We start from the raw sequence: 27,313 nt of genomic DNA, 5'->3' as shown, positions 1-27,313 counted from the left end.
GGAGACCCTGGGAGTGCGCAACCAATCTGACCCCCCCCGCCTTCCTGACATTGGCACAATTCAAGACCAGTGGACCGAACAAGGTGGCACAAGAACACTAGTGCCACCCAAAGGTAGGAAGGGGGCTTCTCAGTTTAGGCCCTCCGGAGGATGCCTGCCAAGGGCAACTCAAGCAACAGGACGTGAAGGTTAGCAGGCCACCTCCACCTCTGAGGTACATCCTGGGGACATCGTTGAGGTGGGGGGGGGGGGGGGGAGGAGTGGGAATGGAAGACTAAGGAATTGTAGAGGAACTGTATCGGCATGGGGAAATTAAGCACAAATAGTTGGGAAACATTGTCACTTGTCACATTTTGAAATGTCACTGAATTAAACATGATCGTTGCTTGCCACTTTAACGCCTCAGAACCTTAAACTAACCTCCGAGGGACATGGCCCTTCTCCCCACTGGAACAGTTATTCTCGCCGGCCCGCAATGCCCGCCAGCCAGTTAGGCCCCCTCTTACAAATGTTTCATTCACAGTGATAGGACTCGGGCATGATTCAGCGAACCCTTGGCCCGGGCCCCTCATCCTCCTGTAGAGCAAAAGGACAGAGGAATGTAGCACCGATCCTCCCTCAGACACGAGCTAGGGAGTCAGCGTGCTGGCAGCTGACAGACAGGAGTCAGACCATTCCTCACTGTGAATTGTCATCAGCCTCCTGCATTGACTGGGCAGCAGGCACTCAAGGACTCCCCCCAGCCCCAGCACCCTGATGATTGACACCTCGGCTACCTTCATACCCTGCTTGGCGTTCTCATGCGCGTCCTCCTCTTTCGAAGATACGTATGCCTCCAGGTCATTATCAGGAAGCTCGTCACCCTGCTGCAGAGTTAGTTTGTGGAGGGCACAGCAGGCCACAACCATGCAAGTGACCCTCAAGGGCTGGATTGAAAGGCCACACCGCACCTATCAAGGCAATGGAACCGCACCTTTAACAGACTGATGCACCAGTCAATAACAGATCGGGTCGCACTGTGAACTTTATTGTACCCGGTCTCCACACCGATCTGTGGTTGTCACACTAGCATCATCATTCACGACCTGTGTCGTTGCTGTGGCCTCTGATATCCCTTGAACAGTACAGGGATTGGGGAGTGCCCTCAGATAAATCTTTCATGCACCCTCCCTGGAAAATGGGCACACACATGCATGACATGCATCTGGTGGTCGCACACCAGCTGGATAATTGGGGAGTGGAACCCCTTCCGGGTTTATGAAGGGAACTCTCTGGTGCCATGGGGCACGGCACGGAATGGGTACAGGTTGTTTCCCCGTACACCTGTGGCAGCCCAAACCCCACAGCCTTCTCATCCTGCCGGGCCTGGTGAAAGTGGATGTAATCATCAGCTGTCATGTTCAGTGCATCCATCACCTCACGGATACCTGAGAGATTCCAAAGAGGGGGCTGGTGGTGCCATGGAAGGACCCAGCGGCGAAGAACATCCTGGCTGTCATGCCCTTCAGGAAGCGGGTGTTCTCCGCTGCCATGCGGCAGCAAGTCCGCAAGAGCACAACATACATGCCGCACAATCCGCTTGGATAGCCGGAGTCTTCGTCAGCAGGTGGTATTGGACAGCTCAACGAAGGATGCGTACATTTGGTGGACCCTGGGATGTCTTCGGCGCCTTTGTATTCCCTGCATGGCTGGTTCAGCCTCCGGCCCCTCATCCTACCCTGCATCGAACCTGGTCTTGCTCTGGAGGGTCTCACCTTAGAGTCGGCGCACATTTCTGCCAAAGTCTGTGCTCTACAGTGCTGTGATGAAGAAAGTTTCCTGTTTCACTGGTTCCAGCCTAATTCCGATTGGAATCCTGCGAGGGATGAGAGCAAGGTAGAGAGAAACAATAGAAGTAGGAGGAGGCCATTCGGCCCTTCGAGCCTGCTCCGCCATTCTTTATGATCATGGCTGATCATCACGGTCAATACCCTGATCCCACCTTCCCCCCATATTCCTTGATCCCTTTAGCCCCAAGAGCTGTATCTAATTCCTTCTTACAAGGTTTTCGCCTCAACTACTTTCCGTGGCAGTGAATTTCATGGGTCCGCCACCCTCTAGGTGAAGAAATTTTGCCTCACCTCAGTACTAAATGGTTATCGCTTATCCTCGAACTATGACTCCTAGTTCTGGACTCCCCCACCATCAAGAACATTCTTCCTGAATCTACCCTGTCCAATCCAGTTACAATTTTATAAGTATCCATGACATCCCCTCTCACTCTTTTAAAGACCAAATCTAACCAGTTGCGTTTGCTGGGATGAAAAAGCTGTCTACAGCAGAGATGAAATAAAGAATCCAGAGAATATAAATTAGCCTAATCCGCCACCGATGGTTTCATTGTTATTGGAAGGTCGATCTGGGGGGCGGGGGAATCTCCTGGACCCAACTTGCAAATAATTAATACATTCCGTGGCATTTAAGTGCTGAAAGAAAATATCAGATGCAATGTGTGGAGCTCCATAAATACATTTTATTCCAAAGCTGCAGTTCCCTGTGCGCCAATTTGATTTTTCAGTCATAAATTAAAATAATTAATTCGTTCTCTTGACCCTCATCTCCAAATAATTACAGTCACCAGCAGATTCTGCGAGCCAAGTCATGCCAATAACATTTGCCCATGATATGCATTCGACAGCAAGCCCACGGGAGTCTGTGACAGTGACAGCAGGGAAAATCCCCAGAGAGGAATGGATGAATTACTCCTCACACTTCAGATTATGCAGCCGATCCACTTTAAAGAATAAAAATGATATTTCACGGCTTTAAATACGAAATAAAACTAATCACCAACTTCGAAGACTGCCACCAGCTGTCCTCGAGTTCCCCAGACTGACCTCGGTACGCCTGATCTGCTATCACTGCCTTTCAAAGCGTCTTTCGGAAAATAACGTTTAGTTAAGGAGACGATTCAAATGCACTAAAGCAGTGTTACAGGGCGAGGGATAGTAGCCGAGGCCTTCGGAAGGTCACTCGGAGCAGTTGCCTTAACTGCCCCAGAATCGCTGACCCTGCTGAATGCAGTTTCGCCACCAATTCTGTAATTGATGTCTGCGGTGGGACAACTTGGCCGATGGAGGTGCTGCCAACCTTAGAAGCAAGGACAGGATCAGTGGTGGGGACAATAGTGAGTCGTCTGCAAGCCCAACTTGGAAATTAATTCATAAAGTCACCCAACCGCAGCTCACGAAGGATCGATCATTCCAGGCACGGTGGCACAGTGGTTAGCACTGCTGCCTCACAGCGCCAGGGTCCCAGGTTCAATTCCAGCCTTGGACCTTTGCCTGTGTGGAGTCTGCACTTTCTCCCCGTGTCTGCGTGGGTTTCGTCCGGGTGCTCCGGTTTCCTCCCACAGTCCAAACATCTGCAGGTTAGGTGGATTGGCCATGATAAATTGCCCCTTAGTGTCCAAAGGTGTGCAGGTTAGGTGGGTTATGGGGGGTGGGGGGGGGGGGTGGAAGTGGGCCTGGGTAGGGTGCTCTTTCAGAGGGTCAGTGCAGACTCGATGGGCCAAATGGCCTCCTTCTGCACTGTAGGAATTCTAAACCAATGCAATTGATTATGCCATGGCCCATGCTATTACATCAAGAGAACATAAGTTCAAATCCCACCAATGCAGCTTGAGAGTTTGAATTATATCTGAAAGAAGGGATATATAGGGTGCAGAATTAATTTGCATAGCTGTGCTTCGTGAGATGCTGAAATGGCCTGTCTGAAAATCTGTGTCGCGGGAGGCATCACACGACATTTCCCATGTGGCACAACCCAACTGTCGCATGGAGACAAAGTTGCTGAACCTGCGCCATTACAACATCGTTGATGTCAGTCATCTGACGGAACGCCGGACACCAAAATTGGCCAACAAAGATCCAGCCGATGCCTTCCTGGGACAAGAAGCACTGTGATGCTGGGAATTCTGGGCCTATGTAAAGGGCCACACAGGCAAAATTGGTGAAAGCGCTGAGCTGAGTTGCCACAGGAAAGGAGAAAATCGCATTGGCCGGAATTCTCCGATCACTTTTCCGGCTGGCAGCGCACCCGTGGGTTTCCTGAGGGCGTAGGGTGGTTTCAATGAGCAATCACATTGACAAGTCACGGGAAGATCGAATCCTGTCCCCAGTGAATGGCACACTGCCGAGAAACACGCACCTGGGGGGCCGGAAAATCTCACCTCTGCTACTTGTGCAGGAGATACAGAGGAAGAGGTAGAACGTGCAATCACTGTGAGGAGAATGGAGAAGGCGCACTCTCCTTGGAAGGGTGCACCCCAAAGGGATTTCTGGGAGAACCAATTGTACATTGGGATGAACTGGGAGCAGTGCCTCAGGAAGGTTCGCTTTACGGAGGAGTTGTGCTAACTCTTTCGTGACAAATTACAGCCTCCCAGCAGGGCGCGAATGATCCTACCATTGGCAAAGATCACTGACGCCCTTTCCTTGTACACAACCAGCTCTAGGCAGGAGCAGATGGCATCAGCACCATTTGCTGTACAGTGCAGGATCACCAGGTAGGTGAAAGAGGCACTTTATAAAAGGATAGAGGTTGTTCTCCTCTTCTCCTTGAGGAGGGAAGGTCAGGATGAGAGAGGATGCAGCTTTTCCAGGACGGTTTGCTACCCAGCGCTGCAGGCTGCACTTGCTTGTTTATCTGCTCCTGAAAGCCTCGTCAGCATTTCCATAAACATCATGGGTGCCCTGCCATTTTCAACAGCAGTCTAATCTATAAAAATTGCACAAATTCTCCCGATCCTGACTTTTAAATTAATTTACTGGGTTGCTTTGAAGTCATTTTTATTTGAAAGAAAAAATGAAATACTGTGCCTCTGGATAGAGAAATATGTTTAATTAAATGCTGTTACTTCCAGAAGTCCTTTAAATCCGTAGGTAAATAATGCCAGGATGCAGAAAAATCGAGACATTGCAGCTCCAACCGTCCACGTGGAATTAAATGTCTGGGCCACATGTATACACCATATGAAAATGTAAAATGAAGTAAAAATGACTGATTACATTTTTAATTAAAACCTCACAGAAGTAGGCAATTTAGTCTGCAAATTTTAAATTAAAATGCAGATGTAAAATTTGATCAAAATTCAATTTCACGCTTTCTCATAGGTGCTTGCCTTCACAATGATACATATTTTGTTCCAAATCCTATTCTTATAAAGCAGCAACTCACCACACGCAATCTCAGCTGAGTGTAAGAAAAATAATGCCTCATAATTATTAACGTAAGGTCCAATCAAAAGTTTCCATAATCTGTCACGAGCTATGGCAAGATAATCTTGTTGTGAATTTATGTAAAAGGATTCCTCCTTTCGCTCCACTTTTCCCAACCCCTCCTGAAGATTCTGGGCGACCGTTTCGGCAGCCCTCGGTGTCCCACTCGAATTAGTTTGCGAGCCCAGGTCAGACAAGGGAGATCTCAGACTGAGCCTGCACCCAATCCTCGTGTGTGATCATCCCTTCAAGGGAAACACAGCAGAGTAAGGGTGACCTGGCCTGTGGGCTGGGACTGATTGGGGAATCACCCCGGTGGGGGGAGTGATCTAAGGCAGGAGGCAATCCAGAGCTAGCTGCAGACATGCTGCCGCTATTGTAGATCCCTATAAATAAATCCTTTGTTGCACGCTCACTTTCGGCCAGAATTCTCCGCTCGCTGTGATTCACTTTTCCCTCCAGCAGCCCACCCCTGCTCACAGATTTCCCAGCAGAGTGGGGTGGTTACAACGGGAAATTCCATTGACAAGCGGTGGGAAGATAGAATCCCGCTGCCAGTGAACGGCCAGGCCTGAGAAACACACGGCTGGCGGAGTGGCGAATCCCCCCCGAAGACTCTGAGAGGGCATCATGACACCACATGTGATGGGCGCGATGTAACTAAATGGGAGCAAAGTCCCATAGCGAGCGCGTTTAGCCACGTGCTTCCCAGCCCTCGCAGCGCTGAGAAACACAAGGCGCTAAAACGCGACTCGCGTGTGATGAGGGGCCTCAATGGGGAACGACGGCCAAGGCCGCACATAACCTCGTAATGTAGCCCTGCTCACCGGAACTCCTCAGTGTAGCGAGAGATCGGGACGCCATTTTTAAATGGCGGACTGATCTCCGAGGCCCCCGAAGTGACCCTGAACCCCCCCCAGCCCCAACACACCATGGGGGAGTCCACTGCCCCCTCCTCACTCCTCAAACACCCACACAGAGCACCCCCAGTCTGATCACACCCGAGCAAAAAATGGCAGCTCTTCACATTGGCAGTGCACACCAGGATGGCAGTCCCAGAGTGCCCAGGTAGCACCAGAAGTGCCAGGGTACCACCCTTCCAAAAGGGCATGCACTTGAGGGCCTCCGATCCCCTGGGAGACCCTCATGAATACTATTTCATCTGGTGTCTGTTTGTGCAGACCAGTACTGAACTGTGCTCACCCCAGGTCTCCAAGCCAAGGGAGATTGATCCCACACCTCGGATAACTTGGGAATCTGCACATTAAGGTGAGACTAGCTGTCTCTCTTTAATATGCAGATTTGCTAAAAAGTGATCCGGCCCACAATGGGCGGAATTTACATCAAAATGTCCGGCAAGATCGTTTTAGACCTGGCGAGACATTGCGAGCCGGGTAGATTCCAGGAGTGGGGTCCCCCAGCCATGTTGCGTCACGGCCAGCTGCTTTTCTGGCGCAGCTTGGGCTATTAAATTGCACCCGATATCTCCGATTCCAATTCTCTTCCTGCACCCAGTACAGATCACTAGTCTGTCATCACGGGGCTTATAGCTTTGGGGGGGGGGGGGGGGGGGGGGTGCCGCACCACATTAAGCATGGCTGAGCAGGCACTGCCAGCCATTGCCGTGTCCCCCCACCTTAACGTGGGTGTGCTGACAGCAATAATCATGCTCCAGTGGCATGGGGTATGGATATGGAGCCTGGTCTAGTCAGCATAGATGAAGGATTAATCTTGACACTTTTGGACTGTAAGCCGTAATTACATTTAGCCTGTATATTTGGCTGAAGGAGCTTCATAAATGCCCTGATCGAAAACTCAATTCTTAGCAATAATTTAATTATTTTATTGAGCTTGACACAGGGACTGCATATATGTCTGAGACAGACTTTTGTCCTCATTAAGTTGAAAAATCCCAGTGCTGGGGGAATGTAATACCTTTGCAGTCTGCGCTCGTTATCCGTACGAAGAATGGTATATGCCATATAGATGCAGTGGAATAAAGGTCATAGAAAAAGGTCCAACCAACATCATTTTATTTTACAACGATAGACCTCAAAAGAATCAAACTTTCACACTTTACAAAAAAATCGACTGTTACCCCACCTAATCAACTAACCGAAATTCTATTAAACAAACACATTGGGCGAAGGAGGAGGCATCAACTCTGGCATTACGTTCATGATTCCTGGCCCCTGATCCTTGCCAACTGAGGTATAATTAGTGGCATGTAAAAACAGTTTTGCATCATGGATTAATGCTGACTAACTGGGTTGAGAATGGGTGAAATCTCTTCCAGTCAGTAGAAAGGCTTTCATGTCATCAGCTGGATTGAAGCATTAAAGACTGAAGGAATGTTTGCGAACCGATTGTGCTCGTTGTGCTCTGTTGTCGTGTCTAGCCGCTGGTGACTAAGTCAGAACAATGTTTTATACGATACGAATCTCATACAGACTAAGTTATTACAGAGTTCCTCTTGACTCTCCTGGAAATTGACTTGTGTGTCCGACTGTCCTTGTGTGCACCTTACAACCTTCTGAGGCTGGCCGGATGTCACCTGTCTGATATCGTGCGCCACCTGCTGGTGGGAGGTCACACTGCTGAGTACAATTAACATTATCTGCAGGCATATCACCACAGTGCTCCTCCGGCTTCCTTCACTTCATGTTCGAATTGTTTCAAAGGGATTACATTTTTATGCATGGGACTCTAATTTAGTTGTCGTGCTAAAAAATAAACATTTTACACAAGGATGCTTCAACATCTTATTAAAAAAGCCAAATTGAACTCATTTATTTCCGAATTTATTCATCAATGTAGAAGATGCATCATTAAAAAAATGTGAGTAAATTTCTGGCTTAATAGCCCATTTTAGGGATAATTAGCAGGTTTTCTCAATTGGTTAATTTTAATTAATGTGATTACAAAAAAAAAATCACATTTACTCTATTTTCACAATTTCTCAATTGTTAAAACTTTTGGTCAACAATATTAAAGGTGAAGGTTATATGGATTACATGGTGCAGGGGTGGAAGAGTGTTGGCGAATGAGGCGCGGTGGGGTGGGGAGATTGGGAGAAAGAAGACATTGATGGACAGCCTTTTAATTGGGTAGATGGGGGAGTGGTGATAATGTCACTGGACCAGAGGCCCATCTTAATGCTCAACTGGTAGAATTTCATTTCCATTCACATATTTTGCAGGTAAAGCTAGTCTCAGTAATGGTTACCATGAAACTATCATTGAGGGTTCACTGATGTCCTTTTAGGGAAGGCAATCTGCCGTCCTCACCCAGTCTGGTCCACATGTGACTTCAGACCAACGTTAATGTGGTTGACTCTTTACTGCCTGCTGAAACATTCAGTTTAGGGCAATTAGGGTTAGGCATCGAATTCTCCGCTGGCATAGTCCCTCAGTGTTTTGAATATCTTTAAAAAACTTTCCTTAACATTCGCTGCTCTCAAAGAATCCCAGCTTCTCCCGTAAGACCATTGGACCATATGAAGCAGGAGCTGAAGTAGACCATTCAGCCCATCGAGACTGCTCCACCATTCAATGAGATCATGGCTGCTCTGATATAATCCTCAACGCCATTTTCCCACCTTATCCCCATAACCCTCGATTCCCTCACTGATTAAAATTCAGTCTCTCTCAGCTTTGAACATAATGACCCAGCCTCTACAGCTCTCTGCGGTAAAGGCTTCCACAGATTGACTACCCTCTGAGAGTTTGCATAATGATATTTAATTCAAGAAGTATGTTCACAGTCTGAAGGCTGAACCGCAGTGTGACTTACACTGAAAAGTTCATGTTGCGTACCTGTTGGTGCATATTTGTTACAGTCCACACGAGGAGTCTGAGTTGCTGAGCTAACATAAACCTTTACACGCATGTTGTAGTTTGGAGCTGTGGATAGCTGTGGGTCGAGGTTCCGACTCTCGTTGCATCACACCGCGGATCTGGAATCCCTCCCGCTTTTACCGACTGGGTGCGTTGGAAGGTTTTATAGGTTGATTTTCAACCCTGTTGGGTCACATTATAAACACATCTTCCTCGGCCATCAAGTCCTGGGGTAGGACACAAATCTTGGCTCCAAGGCAGGGATACGACCCATTAAACCACAAGACCGCCGTGTACAAACTCAACCAGTGATGGGCAGCCAAGACTAGTGAATGGGCCGCATGAGTGGCCTTCTTTCATCTGAGTGGGCTGCAAGATTGAGGTTGGGCTTGTTCTTAAACAATGACCCCATGAACAAGATTCAGTACATTTGATGCACACTGAATATTTCATAATGATTAAACTTCAGATGATTAAAAACAAAACATGTATTTACACTTTGGGCGCAGAGGGAGCGCACGGCTCTCACAGTCAATGTCGTGAGCAATCAGCACGCACCTCACTTCACTTAGCCTTGCTTTACGCGGGTGTCACTGAAGTCATTGCAAGAGGAATAAAACTGCGCAGATGGAAATCAGCGGATTATGGCGACCCTGCGCGTGGGCAACGTTCCACTGAGTGTCTCATGGGCCCCACTCAGAACCCAGATGGGCTGCAACACTGAACTAAGTAATCAGGATGGAAAAATGTAACGATTGTGCAATTACAAAGACAGACAGACGAATTAGCAGGTAATAAGTGGTGGAAACATTTGTATACTTCTATGACAACGTGATAAATGGATTTTTGACTGGCTTTCAATATCCTACCCTCTGTAAACTTGATGTTATCCAGAACTCTACTGTTTTTATTTTCTCTTGCATCAAATAAACTCCGGTTTCCTCCCAGAAGTCCCGAACAATGTGCTGTTAGGTGAATTGGACATTCTGAATTCTCCCTCTGTGTACCCGAACAGGTGCCAGAATGTAACTTCATTGCAGTGCGAATGTAAGCATACTTGTGACAATAAAGATTATTATTATTAGTAGTAGCAGTTACCAAATCCCTCCAAAACCTCGGCCCTCCCTATCTCAGGAAATACTTACAACCCTGAACGATGGGAGTATTTTCCCACCCAGGTTGAAATGGTCCGGGTTTCGCAGACAGTGACGAAGTAACAACATTTGTGGCCTACCCCAAAGAAAATTCCAGAAAGACCCAATTATCTGTTGGGTGGCTTTCCCTTTGCCTGACATTAGTTTGAATCCAACAGCAAGTCAAGGTGATCTTCAGGAGTCCATCAGCAGTGATATCATGAAGCATGGAAGTAGCCAGTAACTGTTATGTATTCTCACAGGCAGCAAACCAGGAGTTTTACAGTCATAGACTCCCTACAGTACAGAGGAGGCCATTCGGTCCATCGGGTCTGCACTGACGCTCCAAAAGAGCACTCTACCTACGTTCACTCCCTCGCCCTATCCCAAAAACCTTTTAATCTAACTTACACATCTTTGGACACTAAGGGGCAAATTATCGTGGCCAATCCACCAGGTTCTAGGCCTGTGGGAAGAAACCGGAGCACTCAGAGGAAACACGGGGAGAACATGCAAACTCCACATGGACAGTTACCCAAGGCTGGAGTTGAACCCAGGTCCTGCGCTGTGAGGCAGCCGTGCTAACCACTGTGTCACTGTGCTGCCCATAGAAAAGTGCATTGATCATTCTTCATTTTTAATTAACTTTTAGCGAGAGTTAAGTTAACCAATGGACCAAACACGAGATTGAGTTAGAGACTGGAATGTCACAAACTTCCCAAAAAATTTATTTTTAAAGAATACATGGATTTATATTGCCCCTCTCCTAAAAAAAAACAACCTTTAACCCTATCGTCTTTGCAAACTACCATCTCATCTCCAATAGTGTTGCTCAAAAGTCCTTGAATGTTTTGTCACCTCCAAGCCAGCTCTCCTGGGACTCCGTGCTTGCATCCCTCCAGTCAGATTTCCTCCCCTGCCAGAGTACTGGAACGGCCCTCAGCATAATCACAAATAACATCCTATGTGACTGTGACAAAGGGAAACCTCCTCTATACATCCATCTTCTACAAACTTACACAGAGTTGACCATATTACCATCCTTCAAAGCCTCTCCACTATTGACCAGTTGGGTGGTCACTTATCTATCCAATCATAATCTGTCGATCAATTTCACTGGCTACACTTGCTGGTCCTGCAACATTACCACGATGTCACCTAAGGAACTCTCGTTAGCCCCATCCTGTTTCTCATCTACATGCCGCCCCTTGGTAATATTATCTAAAGGCACATTGATAGTTGTCACATGTACTCTGCCAACACCCACCACGACCTTTCTCGACTCCTCCACTTTTGCTAAGTTATCAGATGGTTTTTCCGACACACATTAGTGGATAACCAGAATTTCCTCCAATGAAATAATTTAATGGAGAAGACCGAAGCCATTGGGCGGAATTCTCCGCAACGGCCGATGCCATTGTGAAACCCGGAGTGTTTCACGACGGCGTCGGAGGCCGCTCCTTGCCCCCTGTCCCCCCCCCCCCCCCCCCCCCCCCCCGGGGGCTAGGAGCGGCGTTTTGTGCAACTCGGCCGCCTGGCCTTGACGCTGGCGTCAAGGCGGCGCGCCGATAATGATGCGGCCGGCGGCGCCTTAGTGACGTCAGCCGCGCATGCGCAGGTTGGCCGGCGCCAACCCGCGCATGCGCGGTTGTTGTCTTCCCCTCCACTGCCCTGCAAGACGTTGCGGCTTGATCTTGCGGGGCGGCGGAGGGGAAAGAGTGCATCTCTTAGAGACGCCGGCTCGACGATTGGTGGGCACCGATCGCGGGCCAGTCCCCTCCCGAGCATGGCCGTGGTGCTCGATCCCCTCTCCGCCCCCCCACAGGCCCCAAACTTACCATTCGTGCTATGTTCACGCCGGCAGCGACCAGGTGTGGTTGCCGCCGGCGTGAACAGGTCGGGAACAGCAGGCCGCCCGGCCCATCCGGGCCGGAGAATCGCCGGTCACCATGAAAAACGGGGGCCCGCGATTTTCCAAGCGGCGTGTCGCAAAACGCGACACACCATTTTGGGGGGCGTGGGAGAATCGCGGGGGGTGCCAGAGCGGCCCTCCCGCGATTCTCCCACCCGGCCTGGGGAGCGGAGAATCGCGCCCAGAGTTTACAATCCATACTCTAAACTCCATTTCCTAGCCATCAACTCCATCGCTGTTCCTGGCAGCGGTCTCAGATTAAGCCAGTCTGTTCGCAACCTTAGTATCACATTTGTTCCCGTGATGGGCTTCCAATCTTAGATCAGTGCCATTGCTAAGATTCCCTCTTTCCACATCCATAATATAATCTAAATTTGCTCCATCTCAGCTGATCTGCTGTTGAACCCTTCATTCATGCCAATGCTATCTCTAAACTTCACTATTCCAACACACACTTGGCTGGTCCCCCATTTTCTATTTTCCATAAATATCAGGTCATCCAAAACTCTGCTGCCCTTTCCAAACTCACACCAAGTCCCATTTCCCTGTCACCTCTACGTTTGCTGACTGACATTCATGCCCAGTCAAACAATATCGTAACTTTAAAATTCTCATCCTTGATTTCAAATCCCTCATTGGCATTGCCCCTCGCTATCTCTGTAATCTCCAACCACACAGCCCTTCCAGATATCTGCACCCTTCTATTTCTGGCCTCTTGACCATTCCCAATTTTAGGATCTGCACCTAGGTGTGTCTTCAGTTGCCTTGGCTTCAAGCTCTGAAATACCTCCCCTGACCACTCTGCTCCTCTCCAACTCTTTCCATTCATCTCCTCCTTTAACACGTTGCTTAAAATGTACCCCTTTGGCCAAGTCTTTGGTCATTTGACCTAATATCTACTCATTGTCTTAAGGACTCTATACAGTTATAAGTTGCCGCTCGAATGGAGGAATACGACATTTGTCAAATATAAGATTTGATTTTCAGGGCCAGAAGGTTTCTGAGCAGTAATTATAATAATAATAATCTTTATTGTCATAAACAGGCTAACATTGCAATGAGTTACTGTGAAAATCCCCTTGTCGCCACATTCCGGCGCCTGTTCGGGTACACAGAGGGAGAATTCAGAATGTCCAATTCACCTAACAGCACGTCTTTCGGGACTTCTGGGAGGAAACCGGAGCACCCGGAGGTAACCCACGCAGACACGGGGAGAACGTGCAGACTCCGCACAGACAGTGACCCAAGTCGGGAATCAAACCTGGGACCCCGGAGTTATGAAGCAACAGTGCTAACCACAGCCAGTTACGCTTCATTCAGTAAGGTGTAACTTGTTCAAGAGTTTTTACAGTAAGATGAATTGTGTAAAAGGGAAAGTTCTTATTGTTCAGTCATTTCTAATTGATTGAAGTTTGAGGGGACTTCAATAGGGTGCCCTATGAAGACCCCAAATGCGTCATTAACAGCAATTCCTGGATTTCTGTATTTAACTGCACGCATACAGAGTCCAGAAGCTGTTGTCAGTTTCCGAGGAGCAATGAGGCAAAACACAGATAGTTTTCCTGTCATTACCGCTGTACAACCCGGGACTTGACAATCTCACCAGCAATGGTTTCTCACTGACCATCCTAGCAATCACCCACTTTGAAAGCGCAACTACTAGTTAATTAGCAAGAGATCTATTTAAATCAGTAATGCATCTACTAAAGTGCTTCCTGTCATAATATACACCAGTATATCATGGTGCAGACACGCACTGATGGACACACACAGGGACCAATCAACATGTACAAACACCGCAGCCAACCACCAGTTAGAATACACACACTATAAAGGCAGAGGGCACCACGGTTCCCGCTCATTCTGGGTGCTGCCTCTGAGTCTAACAAGAACTCATCCAGCCCAGCACAGACTCACAACACGTGCTGAGAGAATCAACTGGTTCGGACAAGGCTTAGGTCTCTAGTTCAAGTTAGCATCATTTAGACCCACAGTCATCGTGTGTTAGTTAGTTAGAAGTAGTTAATAAAATTGAGTTGAACCTTCATCAGTGTTGGAAGTGTCTGTTCATCTCTCAAGCCTACACTAGCCAACACTTCACTTCCTGTTCGTAGGAGCTGCTGCTTTTCCTATGGTGGCTGGTAGCTACAGGCTGGTGGTCTGTTATAGTTCATGCAAGTAGTCTGAGTTGCTATGGTAACACGGACTCTTAAGCTGCCTGTTGTATCTTGGAGCTGTGGATAGTGATGGTGGAGGCTCCAACATTCTTTCCATCGGAATAGCTCCCCCCCCCCCGCCGTCGCTGGGTATTGAAGGATTCGCAGGTTGACCCTCAAACTGTTTGGCCAACATATGAAAGCATCTTCCTTGGCCACAAGTTCCTAGGGTTGGTCTTGAACCTGAGGCATCTGACCTTGAGGTCGGACTGCGCCACAAGGCCTCATAGTAGCTAGATAACTGTATTCTGTAATAAGGAATAAATAGAAAAGGCTGGAAAACACAGCAGGTCAAACAGCATTCATGGAGAGAGTTTCAGGTTGATGACCTTTCATCAGAACTCTGTAATGCCCTGGGCATGAGGGAAAGCTAACCACTGTTGAAAACCTCAGTGTTGTCTCATCTGGCTGTTGGCCTCTATTGTGAAGGTAATGGTCGGGTTACCTCTGGGCGCCGGCATAACGGAGAATCCCGGCAGCGGAGAATCCCGGCCAATGTATTGACAAAGGCTCTTGGTGAGCTGCTTTATGCAGTCGAGCTTCAAGGTCATTTCAGATGTGGTTTAGCTCACTGGGCTAAATTGCTGGCTTTTAAAGCAAACCAAGCAGGCGCCGGAATGTGGCGACTAGGGGCTTTTCACAGGGGCTTTTCACAGTAACTTCATTGAAGCCTACTCGTGACAATAAGAGATTTTCATTTCGTTTCATTTTCAAATGGCCTTCCTCATCTGAAGTTATGGTGGCATCTTCTGAACCTAGACCCGTGTTCACTCCAGTGCATGAGCATTATGATCAGCCAGTTACTAGCTAGCAACATTTATGAATCAATCTGTGACCTTTTAATAATTTGGCGAGATTATGCAGTTCACCTCTGTCGCGTTGAAGCAGATTGTGAATGCATGATAATGTCGTTCTGCTGTTGCACACCACAGTTTATTGTATCTTTCTCCACCCAGGCACAACAACTGACCGATCTGGAACACAAGCTGTTGGCAGCTAAACAGGAATTGGAAAAGACAGCAGGTGATAAGGTACGAGGATTTTATAACGGAGGACACTGAGGCTCCTTTTTGATATCAGACTTCTGCGAACCTTATTATTCCCCTGACAGTGTTCCGTAACATTTCTGATCTTTTTAAGATGTGACCACTGTGAAATTGTTTGATTTTGTTTCCTTGCATTTATGCCAATTCTCATGCCGAGGGCAGGTCGCGGGGTGGTTGCTGAAGATGCTTCGCACAAATGTCAGCTCAGTGACTGAGGGCTGACACCTGTCTCGCCTCGGCTCAATGGCAGCACTCCCCAGTCTGAATCAGTGGTTTGTGTGTTCGAGTCCCACTCCAGGACGTGAGCACATGATCCAGGCTGACACTCCAGTTCACTGAGTGAGTGTTACACCGCCGGAGGCACCTTCCTTCTGTGAGAACATAGAACATACAGTGCAGATGGAGGCCATTCGGCCCATCGAGTCTGTACCGACCCACTTAAGCCCACATTTCCACCCTATCCCCGTAACCCATAACCCCTCCTAACTGTTTTGGTCACTGAGGGCAATTTATCATGGCCAATCCACCTAACCTGCACCTTTGGACTGTCGGAGGAAACCGGAGCACCCGGAGGAAACCCACGCACACACGGGGAGAACGTGCAGACTCCGCACAGACAGTGACCCAGGGAATCAAACCTGGGACCCTGGAGCTGTGAAGCCACAGTGCTAATCACTTGTGCTACTGTGCTGCCCTCTTCCTTCTCCGTTGGCTGAAATCGCACGGCACAATTTTGAAGAGAAACGCGTGAATTCTCCTCTGTCTAATGTTTTATCCCTCAACCAACGACATTAAAGCCAAATTTCATTGACGTTTCTGTGCACAGCCTAGCCGCTGTGTTGCCCACATTTTTGTCAAACAATAGTAATAATTTTTATTAGTATCACATGTAGGTTTACATTAACAACATTGCAATGAAGTTACTGTGAAAATCCCCTCGTCGCCACACTCCACCGCCTGTTGGGGTACACGGAGGGAGAATTCAGAATGTCCAATTCACCTGGCAAGCACATCTTTCGGAACAAATTGTTACCAATAATAAATCTGAGTTTCTTTGAAAACTCTCTCTCTCTGCTTTCTCTCTCTTCCTCTCTCTCTCCCCCCCCCCCTCTCTCTCTCTTCCCCCCCCCCCCCCCCCCTCCCCACCAGCCTTCCTCACTGAGAATTGACCAATACACGTTTCCTCTGGCGAAGAGGCTTACTGGTAAAATAGTTCAAATGATTTTCCTATCCATGCCATTGCAATACAGCGACTGTGCCAAGGTGCGTTAATCCCCTTCCTGCTCAAATTTATGTTTTCATTTTACAGATTCTTCCATATCAGACACAAACAGTCTGGCGCAGGGCAGTAAACCATCCGTCAGGGAGTCAATAAAAATTGGATGACATTTGCTGTTTGATCTGACTAGCTGCTCTCTTCCCCACAATAATTGGTTACCTACAGAATTGGCTGTCACAATGCTTTTAAACTATTGCTGTTGGTGTTTGGAGGAGGTGGAGGTGTTGCTGCTGTTGATGCTGCTGTGGGCTACACATCATGGCCCACAAAATGCTACTTCCAAGTCAAAATATTTCACGGCCCACCACAAATCTTATTGACCCCAACCTTCACTGACAGTAATCACATTGAAGGAAAGCATCACCGGTTCGTGTTTTGACAAAATAATGTACAATGAACTTGCTTTTATCAGCCTTGGTCGTCGGGGCATACTGTTGAATTTTTTTGTCTGTAACATAAGTGCAATTGTAAATTACATACTGGATTGGTGGCAAAGGAGAGACAGAAAGTAAAAGAAGGGATCAGCTGCTCTCAGACAAGAAACATGCTCAGTATCGCTGCAGATTCTCTAATAATGGGGCTATGTTCTCACGCTGGCGTGAAAACTGGCACCAACGACTCCGGCATCAACGGCCCCTGAAACTGAGGAATTCTCCCCTTTCTAGGGGGCCAGGCTGGAGTGGTTCCTGCAGCTTCAGCCGGCGCGGAAAGGCCCACGTGAGTCCGCGCATGGGCCGGCGTATTTCCACGCATGCGGCGAGGTTCCTGATAAGACCATCAATTCACAAGACACCTGCTTTAGGATGTGAACAGTGGTTTTAATCAACTTACAACAGAGCCAGCCTGTAACACGATGAACTCCAGATGAACTGGTGGCTGGCTCTTCGGCATCATCCTTTATACGTCAGTCTAGGGGGAGGAGCCGTGGGTGGAGCCAAGGGTGGAGCCCAAGTACAAACGCCTGTATATTCCCAGTGCAACTCCCCCTAGTGGTGGGGCAATGCAACTGCTCGTATGTCGAGCTTACAGTGACATGGTATAATATATATTACAGTGTGGATTACATTCACCACATTTCCCTTCTCCGCGCCGGCCCCCAGGCAATATGGCTGAGCCCTACAGGGGCCCAGCGTGGAGTAAAGTAGTCCCCCACGGTCCAGGCCCTTCAGGACAGCCCCCGCACACTCACCTTCCAGGTCCCACCGTGTAGGAGCTGAGTAATCCACGCCGGCGGGACTCGGCCAAACCCGTCGGCCACTCGGCCCATCGGGGCCCGGAGAATCGCCGGGGATGCCGCTGTCAATGTCCCCTGACCGGCGATTGTTGCGTCCTCCCCCCCCCCCCCCCCCCCCCGGGGATTCTTCTACCGAGTCGGAGAATCCCGGCCCATGACCTCAAGACCATTAATCAGCAGGAACCTTCAAAATGCCATTGGGATGTTCTAGAGGTAGCCAAGAGGCACAAGAGAAGATCATTCACTGTGGGCATTTGTCTAACGTTCGTTCGGGGACAGCATATTGCTGTTTCTCATTGACGTTATATACCTGTGAAAAACAAAATGGAGGCGCAGCATTCTCTGTGTCCCACTTGGGCACATTTCACACAACAGCTATGTCAGGTGTTTGGCTGAAACTCACGGGGTCGGGATTCTCCGTCCCGGCAGCCGGCTAATGGGGTTTCCCATTGAGGGCACCCCCACATGCCGCCGGTAAATCTGCGGGCGTGACCGTGTTGCCGGCGAAACAAAGAATCCCGCTGGATGGAGAATCAAGCCCATGATCTTGCAGCTGGTCAGAGTGTGCCAGTTGGGATTTGTAACGAATAGGTCACACCTGACAAACTGGAGCTGGTTTAGCTCACTTGGCTGGACAGCTGGTTTGTGACGCAGAGCAAGGCCGCGCAGCATGGGTTCAATTCCCAGACCAACTGAGGTTATTCCTGAAGGCCCTGCCTTCTCAACCCTGCCTCTCGCCTGAGTCCGGAACTTGTGACTCTCAGGTTAAATCACCCCTCAAAGGGGTCATCTGGGACTGTGGCAACTTTATTTTATATGGACTTCCAGAAGGCATTTGTTACAGCCTCACATAAGAGATAATTTGCCAAAGCTGAGGCTTATAGGATTGAAAGCAAATTGCTGATCTGGGGCGAAATTCTCCGATGACCTGCGTGACGCCCATTTCCGGCGGGCAAAAGCGGTGCGGATGACTCTGGCGTCGGGGCCTTCTTTTAAGCCGTTAATCTCCGTTCCGGAAAGGGCCAGCAGCGGACTGACGCGATACGCGTCATTTTCACGCGCTGCGGAAGTGGCGCGTCGGGCGACATCATCAACGTCGCCCGGCGTTTGGGGGGGAGAGTACCGGCGTTTGTGTGGGGGGGGGGGGGGAGGGGGGGAGAGGGGGGAGGGGGGGGGGAGAGGGGGGAAGAGTGTGCAAACTCCACGCAGACTGTCACCCAAGGTCAGAATTGAACCCAGAGGGGGGTCCCTGGCGCTGTGATGCAGCAGTGCCAACCACTGTCCCGCCTGCCTGACCTCAGAGTGAATACGATGCAAGTTTTCAAGACCGATGGCTGGATTCTAAGAGTCAATTTACAAGGAGAGATCACGCAAACCAGGGTTGTATTCTCTGAAATTCAGACGTTTGGGGTGTGACATGGTGGAAGTTTTGACATTAAGGGTAACTGATCGGGTAGATTAGAGGAAACAATTTCTTCCAGTTGTGGAGTCCGGAACCGGGGGACATAGACGAGAAATTCGAGGCAGGATTTTCAGGAGTTTGAGTATGAAGTACTTCTACATGCAAAGGCTGCTTGAAGTTTGGAACTATCTTCTAAAAAGGAAAGTTGTTGCTAGTTTATTTTAAACCTGAGGTTGCTAGATTTTTGTTAACTAAAGGTACTGAAGGGATTTGGGACAATGGCAAATATTACAAATTAGCCAGGACTTCACCAGATAGCAGAGTGGTCTTGAGGGGTAAATGACACACTCCTGTTCCTGACCATGACAATGCTGGTAACAGCAATACGCTCACTTCCCCAATGCCTTCTTTCAACTTCGAAATGAAAAGTCCTTGGAATTCTTGGAGCATCAATTCAACAGTGAGAGTCCAATAGAGGACAGCTGTCACTTGCTTTGGGCCAAAGCTATGGGATTCAATCTCAATTCCTGAGGCACGTTAACCTGTACCGGCTGGGCTGCCCGGGGTGTGAAAGTCTGCATCAGCAGCAGGTACCGAGCCCAAGCCAACCTGACATTGAAAGGTGAAGTGGAGACCTTCAGAGGCCCAAATGGGCGTCGCAATTATTTTCAAGAACTCTGGCGCCGACTGTGAATCCGTTTTAGCCGACAGTGGGAACGGAAGCGCGGGCGGAAAATCCGGCGAGAAGCGGAAAACGCAGTTCTCTCCGGCGAGATCACGGTTTCCGATTCTTCCCAGCCTGTCGCTGGCAGCATGAAGAGAAATCCGCCGTGGAAGGCCGGGAATCTCATTTTCATACATTATAACATCGTTGGTGCGCTCTCCCTCCGGGACTTTCCCACTCATTGACAATTCCTTATTCTCCGCTGTAGGGTGTCGCCGGAATGATTTACAAGAGCGGTATAAAAACATAAATGGTCCGCCTCACCTCCAAAGGGGACATCAGAAAAGAGCGCTCAAGTCGTTGTTGCCCTCCAGGGCGCCAGTCACAGAGGGGACAATGGCGAGGACGCATGGGACCCAGATCTGTTCAACTCGATACTGGGTTGTGTGTGTGTGTGTGTGTGTGTGGGGGGGGGGGGGGGAGGGGGGGGGAGTTTTTCAGTCTCGGCATCTCCGGTGGTGGGGTCGCTCGCCGGCCTTGACGGGCCTTCATGGCTGTGAGGCTAGAGGTTTGAAGGGGTCTGGCAGCTGGTTTTCAGGCACCGTTTCCCAGGTCCTCCTTGGGTTTGTGGCGATATCACCACTGAGGGATTGCCCTTCCAGAGTGGCAGCTGGTAAGTGCGGAAGCCGAAGGGCATGAGCTGTCGGGAAGCTCAAGGCCCACTGGTTATGGAGGCCGGGCTGTCAGGGATCAGTGTCTGGGTGGGTGTCTGTTCAAGTTGGAAGGTTTCTTTAATCCGCAGCCCATGTGAGCTGGGGGAATGATGGTGCCCTCTAAGGGTGAAGCTGACTGCAAATTGCAGTCTTCACATGCATCAGGTATGCCTCATCTGTCACATGGGGAAGCCAGCTGCCTAATCAGCTCCATCACCTTTACTTAATGAGGCAATTAGAATAGAAGAGGATACATAGAATCCCTTCAGTGCAGAAAGAGGCTATTCAACCCATTGAGCGGAATTCTCCTCAAAGGCCGACGCCATCGTGAAACCTGGAGTGTTTCACGACGGCGTCGGAGGCCGCTCCTCGTCCCCTATTCTCCCCCCCCCTCCCCCCCGGGGGGCTAGGAGCGGCGTTGCGGAGAACTCGGCCGCCGGGCCTTGATGCTGGCGTCAAGGCCAATCGCGCCGAGCATGACCGGCCGGCGGCGCCTAATGACGTCAGCCGCGCATGCACGGTTGCCGTCTTCCCCTCCGCTGCCTCGCAAGACGTGGCGGCTTGATCTTGCGAGGCGGCGGAGGGAAAAGAGTGCGTCTCTTGGAGACGCCAGCCCAACAATCAGTGGGCACCGATCGCGGGCCAGTCCCCTCCCAAGCACGGCCGTGGTGCTCAATCCCCCCCCCCCCCCCCCCCCCCCCCCCCACAGGCCCCAAACTCACCTTTCGCGATATGTTCACGCCGGCAGCGACTAGGTGTGGTTGCCGCCGGTATGAACAGGACGGGAACGGCAGGCCACTCGGTCCATCCGGGCCGGAGAATCGCGGGTCGCCGTAAGGGGGGGGGGGGGGGGGGGGGGTGGGGTGGGAGAGAATCGAGAGGGGTCCCAGAGCGGCCCTCCCGCGATTCTCCCACCCGGCCTGGGGAGCGGAGAATCGCGCCCATTGAGTCTGCACCGATCCTCCAAAAGAGCACCCACCCAGGCCTAAACCCCCACCCTGTCCCCACCTAACCTTTGGACATTAAGGGGAAAATTAACACGGCCAATCCAACTAATTCCCCATGGCGGCGTGGGATGCCATATATGAACTGCAAGGGATACCATTCCCTCAGTGGCCAGATCGCCTGTGAGCACGTGATGCGCATTGTGCAATGGGTGCACCATTGTACCTGCTTCCACCACCTCCTCCATCAGCAAGTTCCAGGCATCCACTGCCCTCTGTGTAAAAATAAAAGTCCCTCGCCCTCGCACATCTCCTCTAAACTTTGTCTCTCACAACTTAAACCTTTGTCCCCGACACATGACTATCTGATGTGCGTGGTACATTGTCATCTACGTCGGACTATAACATGTCCCATCTGTTGACGTAGATGTGTACTGCAAGAAATTAGTTGAGGAAGTCAAGGAGTTTCCAAGGCACGTACAACCCTTTTGAAAATGAAATGAAAATGAAAATCGCTTATTGTCATGAGTAGGCTTCAATGAAGTTACTGTGAAAAGCCCCTAGTCGCCACATTCCGGCGCCTGTCCGGGGAGGCTGATACGGGAATGTCTGCTTGGTCTGCTTTAAAAGCCAGCGATTTAGCCCAGTGAGCTAAATCAGCCCCTTTTGCCCTGGGGCAAGTGGAAGATATGCCCTCCACCCTTCCCAAATTAAATGTAACGTCCAATCCAAAAGATGGTTAAATGCCGGCTCATATTCCACCCTTCCCCGCACACTTGCCAGTTACAAATTATGGTTTTGATACTCAGCCACAATCAGCAAAATCATTGCTTATTGTATTACCTTAATCTTGCGAAAAGATAATCATTTACATTTTCTCAGCACTTTGCATTTTTAAAACACTTTGCATAGCTTCTGATTTCAATTGATTTTCCCTGTTCTTTTATTGTATAAAATAAACATCATCCAAATTCTCAGTGACCCATGGAGTTTCACACTATAGTTAAATACATTGGCACTTGGCTGCCCTCGTTCTGTGAGAGGCTCATGCAATTCAATAAAATATTTGTGTCTTGAAAAGCATTTCTTCAGCTTTGCGATAATTTTACCCGGAAGCAGGGCACTTTTATTTTGTCCCTCACTTCAAGCACAAGGCAGACAACGCCTCGCTTTAGGTTTGTTAGAAGTAACAAAACAACATTAAGCTGAGAAAGCAACATAAAACAAAATTAGACATCAACCCAGCTGTGTCCTGCAGCCCAGTAACATTTCTCTAGCTGCTCCGAGCTGGCCAATGATTTGACAGATAATTCGCTTCTATCGCCTTGATAATGCGATGAGCAAACCGTCTCTCTTCCAATAACGTAATTAGTACTGCCTGCCACCGGCTGTGAAACCAGAAAAACCAGTGTATCCAATTCATTTTTTCCAATTAAGGGGCAATTTAGCGTGGCCAATCCACCTAGCTTGCACATCTTTGGGTTGTGGGGGCGAAACCCACGCAGACACGGGGAGAATGTGCAAACTCCACACGGACAGTGACCCAGATCCGGGATCGAACCTGAGACCTCGACGCCGTGACACTGCAGTGCTAACCACTGTGCCACCGTGCTGCCCCCAGAAAAATATGACATGGCACCGAATAACAATGTTCGGAATTAAATTGTCCTCTGCTGTTTCAGAAGGGCAACAAATGTGCAATTAGGAACATTGGAACTTTAGGAACGGGAAGGTCACTCGGAGCCTGTGGTCTGTTCTGCAATTATACCACAGCAAATGGAGCTTCACTGTCTTTGCTCCATATCCCCTGGTATCCTTACTTCACAAAAATCTATTGATCTCAGTCATGACAGCTCCAATTACCCGAGCACTCAAAGCTTTTTTGCGGAATGTGTTCAAAAACTTCTCCAACCCTTTGTGTGGAAAGAAAAAGGCTTGCTGATACCTCTCCTGAACAGAGCAGCGATAATTTTAAGATTATTTCCCTTTGTTCTTGATTCCTTCAGCAGAATTAATAGTTTCACTTTATCTCCAGATTCCAGTAGCTTTCCTGCAACTGATGTTAAACTGACAGGCCTGTAGTTAGTTGGTTTCCCTCTCCCATCCTTCGTAAATAACAGTGGCATGAGTAAATCCTCAATCTGAGAGCATAGATCAAGAGATCTTTGAAAGATTGGGACAAACACTTCTGCAATTTCCTCAGTGAAAACCATCAGGCCCTGGAGTTGTAATTATTATAAGTCTCATTATTTGACTATTATGTTGCTTATATTGAAACCCAGAAGTTCCTCTTCTCAATTTATTATTTTTCACAATGAATTTATTATATTATATGTCATCCTATTGCTCCACTGCAAGCATATTTAATAAGAGCTGGTTTTAGGGCAGCACAGTAGCATAGTGGTTAGCACAATTGCTTCATAGCTCCAGGGTCCCAGGTTGGGACACTGGGTCACTGTCTGTGCGGAGTCTGCACATTCTCCCCGTGTCTGCGTGGGTTTCCTCTGGGTGCTCCGGTTTCCTCCCACAGTCCAAAGATGTGCGGGTAAGGTGGATTGGCCATGATAAATTACAATTAGTGTCCAAAATTGCCATTAGTGTTGGGTAGGGTTTCTGGGCTGTGGGGATAGGGTGGAGGTGTGGGCTTGGGTAGGGTGCTCTTTCCAAATGCAGACTCGATGGGCCGAATGCACTGTAAATTCTATGATGATTCTAATCAATTTGCCGTTCCTCTGTAGTTTTGTTTTTTTTATTTGTTCATGGGATGTGGGCGTTGCTGGCTGGGCCAGCATTTATTGCCCATCCCTGATGGCAAAAGGGGCTGTTTAGCACACTGGGCTAAATCGCTGGCTTTGAAAGCAGACCAACAGCACGGTTCGATTCCTGTAACAGCCTCCCCGAACAGGCGTCGGAATGTGGCGACTAGGGGCTTTTCACAGTAACTTCATTGAAGTCTACTCGTGACAATGAGTGATTTTCATTTCATTTAAGAGTCAGCCACATTGCTGTGGGTCTGGAGTCACATGTAGGCCAGACCAGTTGATGACGACAGATTTCCTTCCCCAAAAGACGCAGGGTGGGATTTGAACCCGGGTCCTCATAGCCTGGCTCTGGATCTGTAGGTTACTGGTCCAGCGACATTACCGCTACACCACTACCTCCCCTGTTGTTATTCCATACAACATACATACAACACTGGTGTTTTCTCTTGCTAGTGCAGACTTGATATTTAATTTGGAATATCAAAAATATTCCTATACCTGTTTGCATAATTGTTATCAATATTTGGGGGAAAGAGACTTCTTGGAAGATATAAAAGTCTTCCTGCTTACAATGGAAGGAATCTGAGATGCCTGATTTTTCCAGTTGTGGAATGCAGCGTTAAACCAGACTGCAATTAAAAAATCATGAGTTGCTGCGGTGATGTACACAGGTGGATTATTCAGAAATAATAAATTGGGTGAGGCCATGGTGCAGTGGTGCTGTCTCTGGGTTAGTAATCCTGAGATCCAGGGTAATTCTCTGGGGTCCTGAGTTCAAACCCCACCACGGCAGATGGTGGAACTTAAACCCAATAAGACATATGGAATTAAAAGGCTATGTTAACCATGAAGCCATTGTCAATTGTCATAAAAAATATCTGGTTCACTAATGTCCTTTAGGGAAGGAAATCTGCCGCCATTGCCTGGTCTGGCCCTACATGGGACTCCAGACTCACAGCAATGTGGTTGACTCAGAAATGGATTGGCAAGCCATTCAGTTGTACTCTACTGCTACAAAGAAAACACGAAGCAATGAAAATAGATGGACCACCTGGCATTGATCTCGGCAACAGAAAACTCAGCCCTGCAGATGCATCTGTCAACCGTGCAGAGTCCTTCTTACTAACACCTGGGAGTTTGCTAATCACTGGCTTTGAAAGCAGACCAAGGCAGGCCAGCAGCACGGTTCAATTCCCATTCCAGCCTCCCCCAACAGGCACTGGAATGTGGCGACTAGGGGCTTCTCACAGTAACTTCATTTGAAGCCTACTTGTGACAATAAGCGATTTTCGTTTCATTGGGCAGCACGGTAGCATTGTGGATGGCACGATTGCTTCACAGCTCCAGGGTCCCAGGGTCCAAACGTTCAAGTAAACCTCCAGTTGATAGCCATGCACCATGTACCTTCCTTGGATGAATCAGTATTCATCAATATTGAACACCAATTGGAGGAAGACTGAGAGTTGAAAGGGCACAGAATGTACTCTGGGTGGGGGACTTCGATGTCCATCACCAAGAGTGGCTCAGTAGTCCCACCACAGACCCAGCTGGCCGTGTCCTAAAGGACATAGCTGCTAGACTGGGACTGCAGCAGTAGGTGAGGGAACCAACAAGAGGGAAAAATATATTTGACTTCATCCTCTGCCTGCAGCAGATGCATCTGTCCATGACAGTATCGGTGGAAGTGACCACCACAGTCCTTGTGGAGACAAAGACCTGTCTTCACATTGAGTACACCCTCCATCGTGTTGTGTGGCACTTCTACCGTTCTGAATGGGATAGACTTCAAACAGATCTAGCAACTCAAGACTGGGCGTCCATGAGGCACTGTGGGCCATCAGCAGCAGCAGAATTGTACTCAACCACAATCTGCAACCTCATGGCCCGACATATTCCCCACTCTACCATTACCACCCAACAGTGCTATTAAATAGCTCCTAGTCAGTGATAACCTCTTCATGGGTGTTCAGTTTGGATTCTGCCAGGGCTACTGAGCACCAGTCCTCACTTGGTGTAACCATGGAAAAAAGAGCTGAATGCCAGAGGTGAGGGGCGAGCGACAGCTCTTGACATCAAGGCAGCATTTGACCGAGTCTGGCATCCAGGAGCCCGAGCAAAACTGGAGTCAGTGGGAATCAGGGGCAAACTCTCCGCTGGCTGGAGTCATACCTGGCACAAAGGAAGATGGTTGTGGTGGTTGGACATCAATCATCTCAGCCCCAGGATATCACTGCAGGAGTTCCTCAGGGTAGTGCCCCAGGCCCAATCTTCAGCTGCTTCATTAATGACCTCCCTTCTATCATAAGGTCAGAACAGTGGCAAATGGAAATTCACCCTGAAAAGTGTGAGCTGATGCATTTTGAGAGGACTAACCAGGCAAAGGAATACACAATAAACGGTAGGACGATAGAAAGTCCAGAGGACCCGATGGACATTAGGTCGCATGTCCAGAAATTCCTGAAGACAGCAGGACAGGTAGATATGGTGGTTCAGAAGGTATACAGGATACTGGCCTTTATTAACCGAGACATAGAATATAAGAGCTGGGTGGTTATGCCAGCGCTGTCGAAAACACCCATTAGGCCACAGATAGAGTGTTGTGTGCAGTGCTGGTCAACTCACTATAGGAAGGATGTGATTGCAATAGAAAGGGTGCAGAGGAGATTCCCGAGGATGTTTCCTGGGCTGGAGTGTTTCAGCTATGAAGGGAGACTGGTTAGGCTGCAGTTGTCCTCCTCGGAGCAGAGAAGGCTGAGGGGGATGGTCCTGATTGAGTTGTAAAAAAATATGAAGGACATAGAGAGAGTAGATAAGAGGAAACCTTTCTCCTCAGTTAAGGTAATGGTCAGGAGATTTAGAGGGGATTTGAGGAAAAATGTTTTCACCCGGAAGATGGTTGGAATCTGGAGCTCGC

At 48.9% G+C, this 27,313-nt stretch overlaps 1 protein-coding gene across 5 annotated transcripts in view; it reads left to right on the top strand.

Annotated features, from left to right (window-relative positions):
* The window catches only part of luzp2 (leucine zipper protein 2), a 373,042-nt gene that overhangs the window by 251,898 nt on the left and 93,831 nt on the right, over positions 1–27,313 (top strand). For all 5 annotated transcript variants that reach the window (XM_038808327.1, XM_038808328.1, XM_038808326.1 and 2 more), the window contains exon 8: positions 15,312–15,386. In XM_038808327.1, coding sequence (XP_038664255.1) covers positions 15,312–15,386 — 75 coding nt within the window. The remainder of the gene's footprint in view (positions 1–15,311; positions 15,387–27,313) is intronic.

This window comes from Scyliorhinus canicula, chromosome 9, assembly GCF_902713615.1.
Source record: "Scyliorhinus canicula chromosome 9, sScyCan1.1, whole genome shotgun sequence".
NCBI classification, from domain to species: domain Eukaryota; kingdom Metazoa; phylum Chordata; class Chondrichthyes; order Carcharhiniformes; family Scyliorhinidae; genus Scyliorhinus; species Scyliorhinus canicula.
Note: the sequence above shows the minus strand (reverse complement) of the source record. Positions and strands in the feature narration are given on the sequence as shown.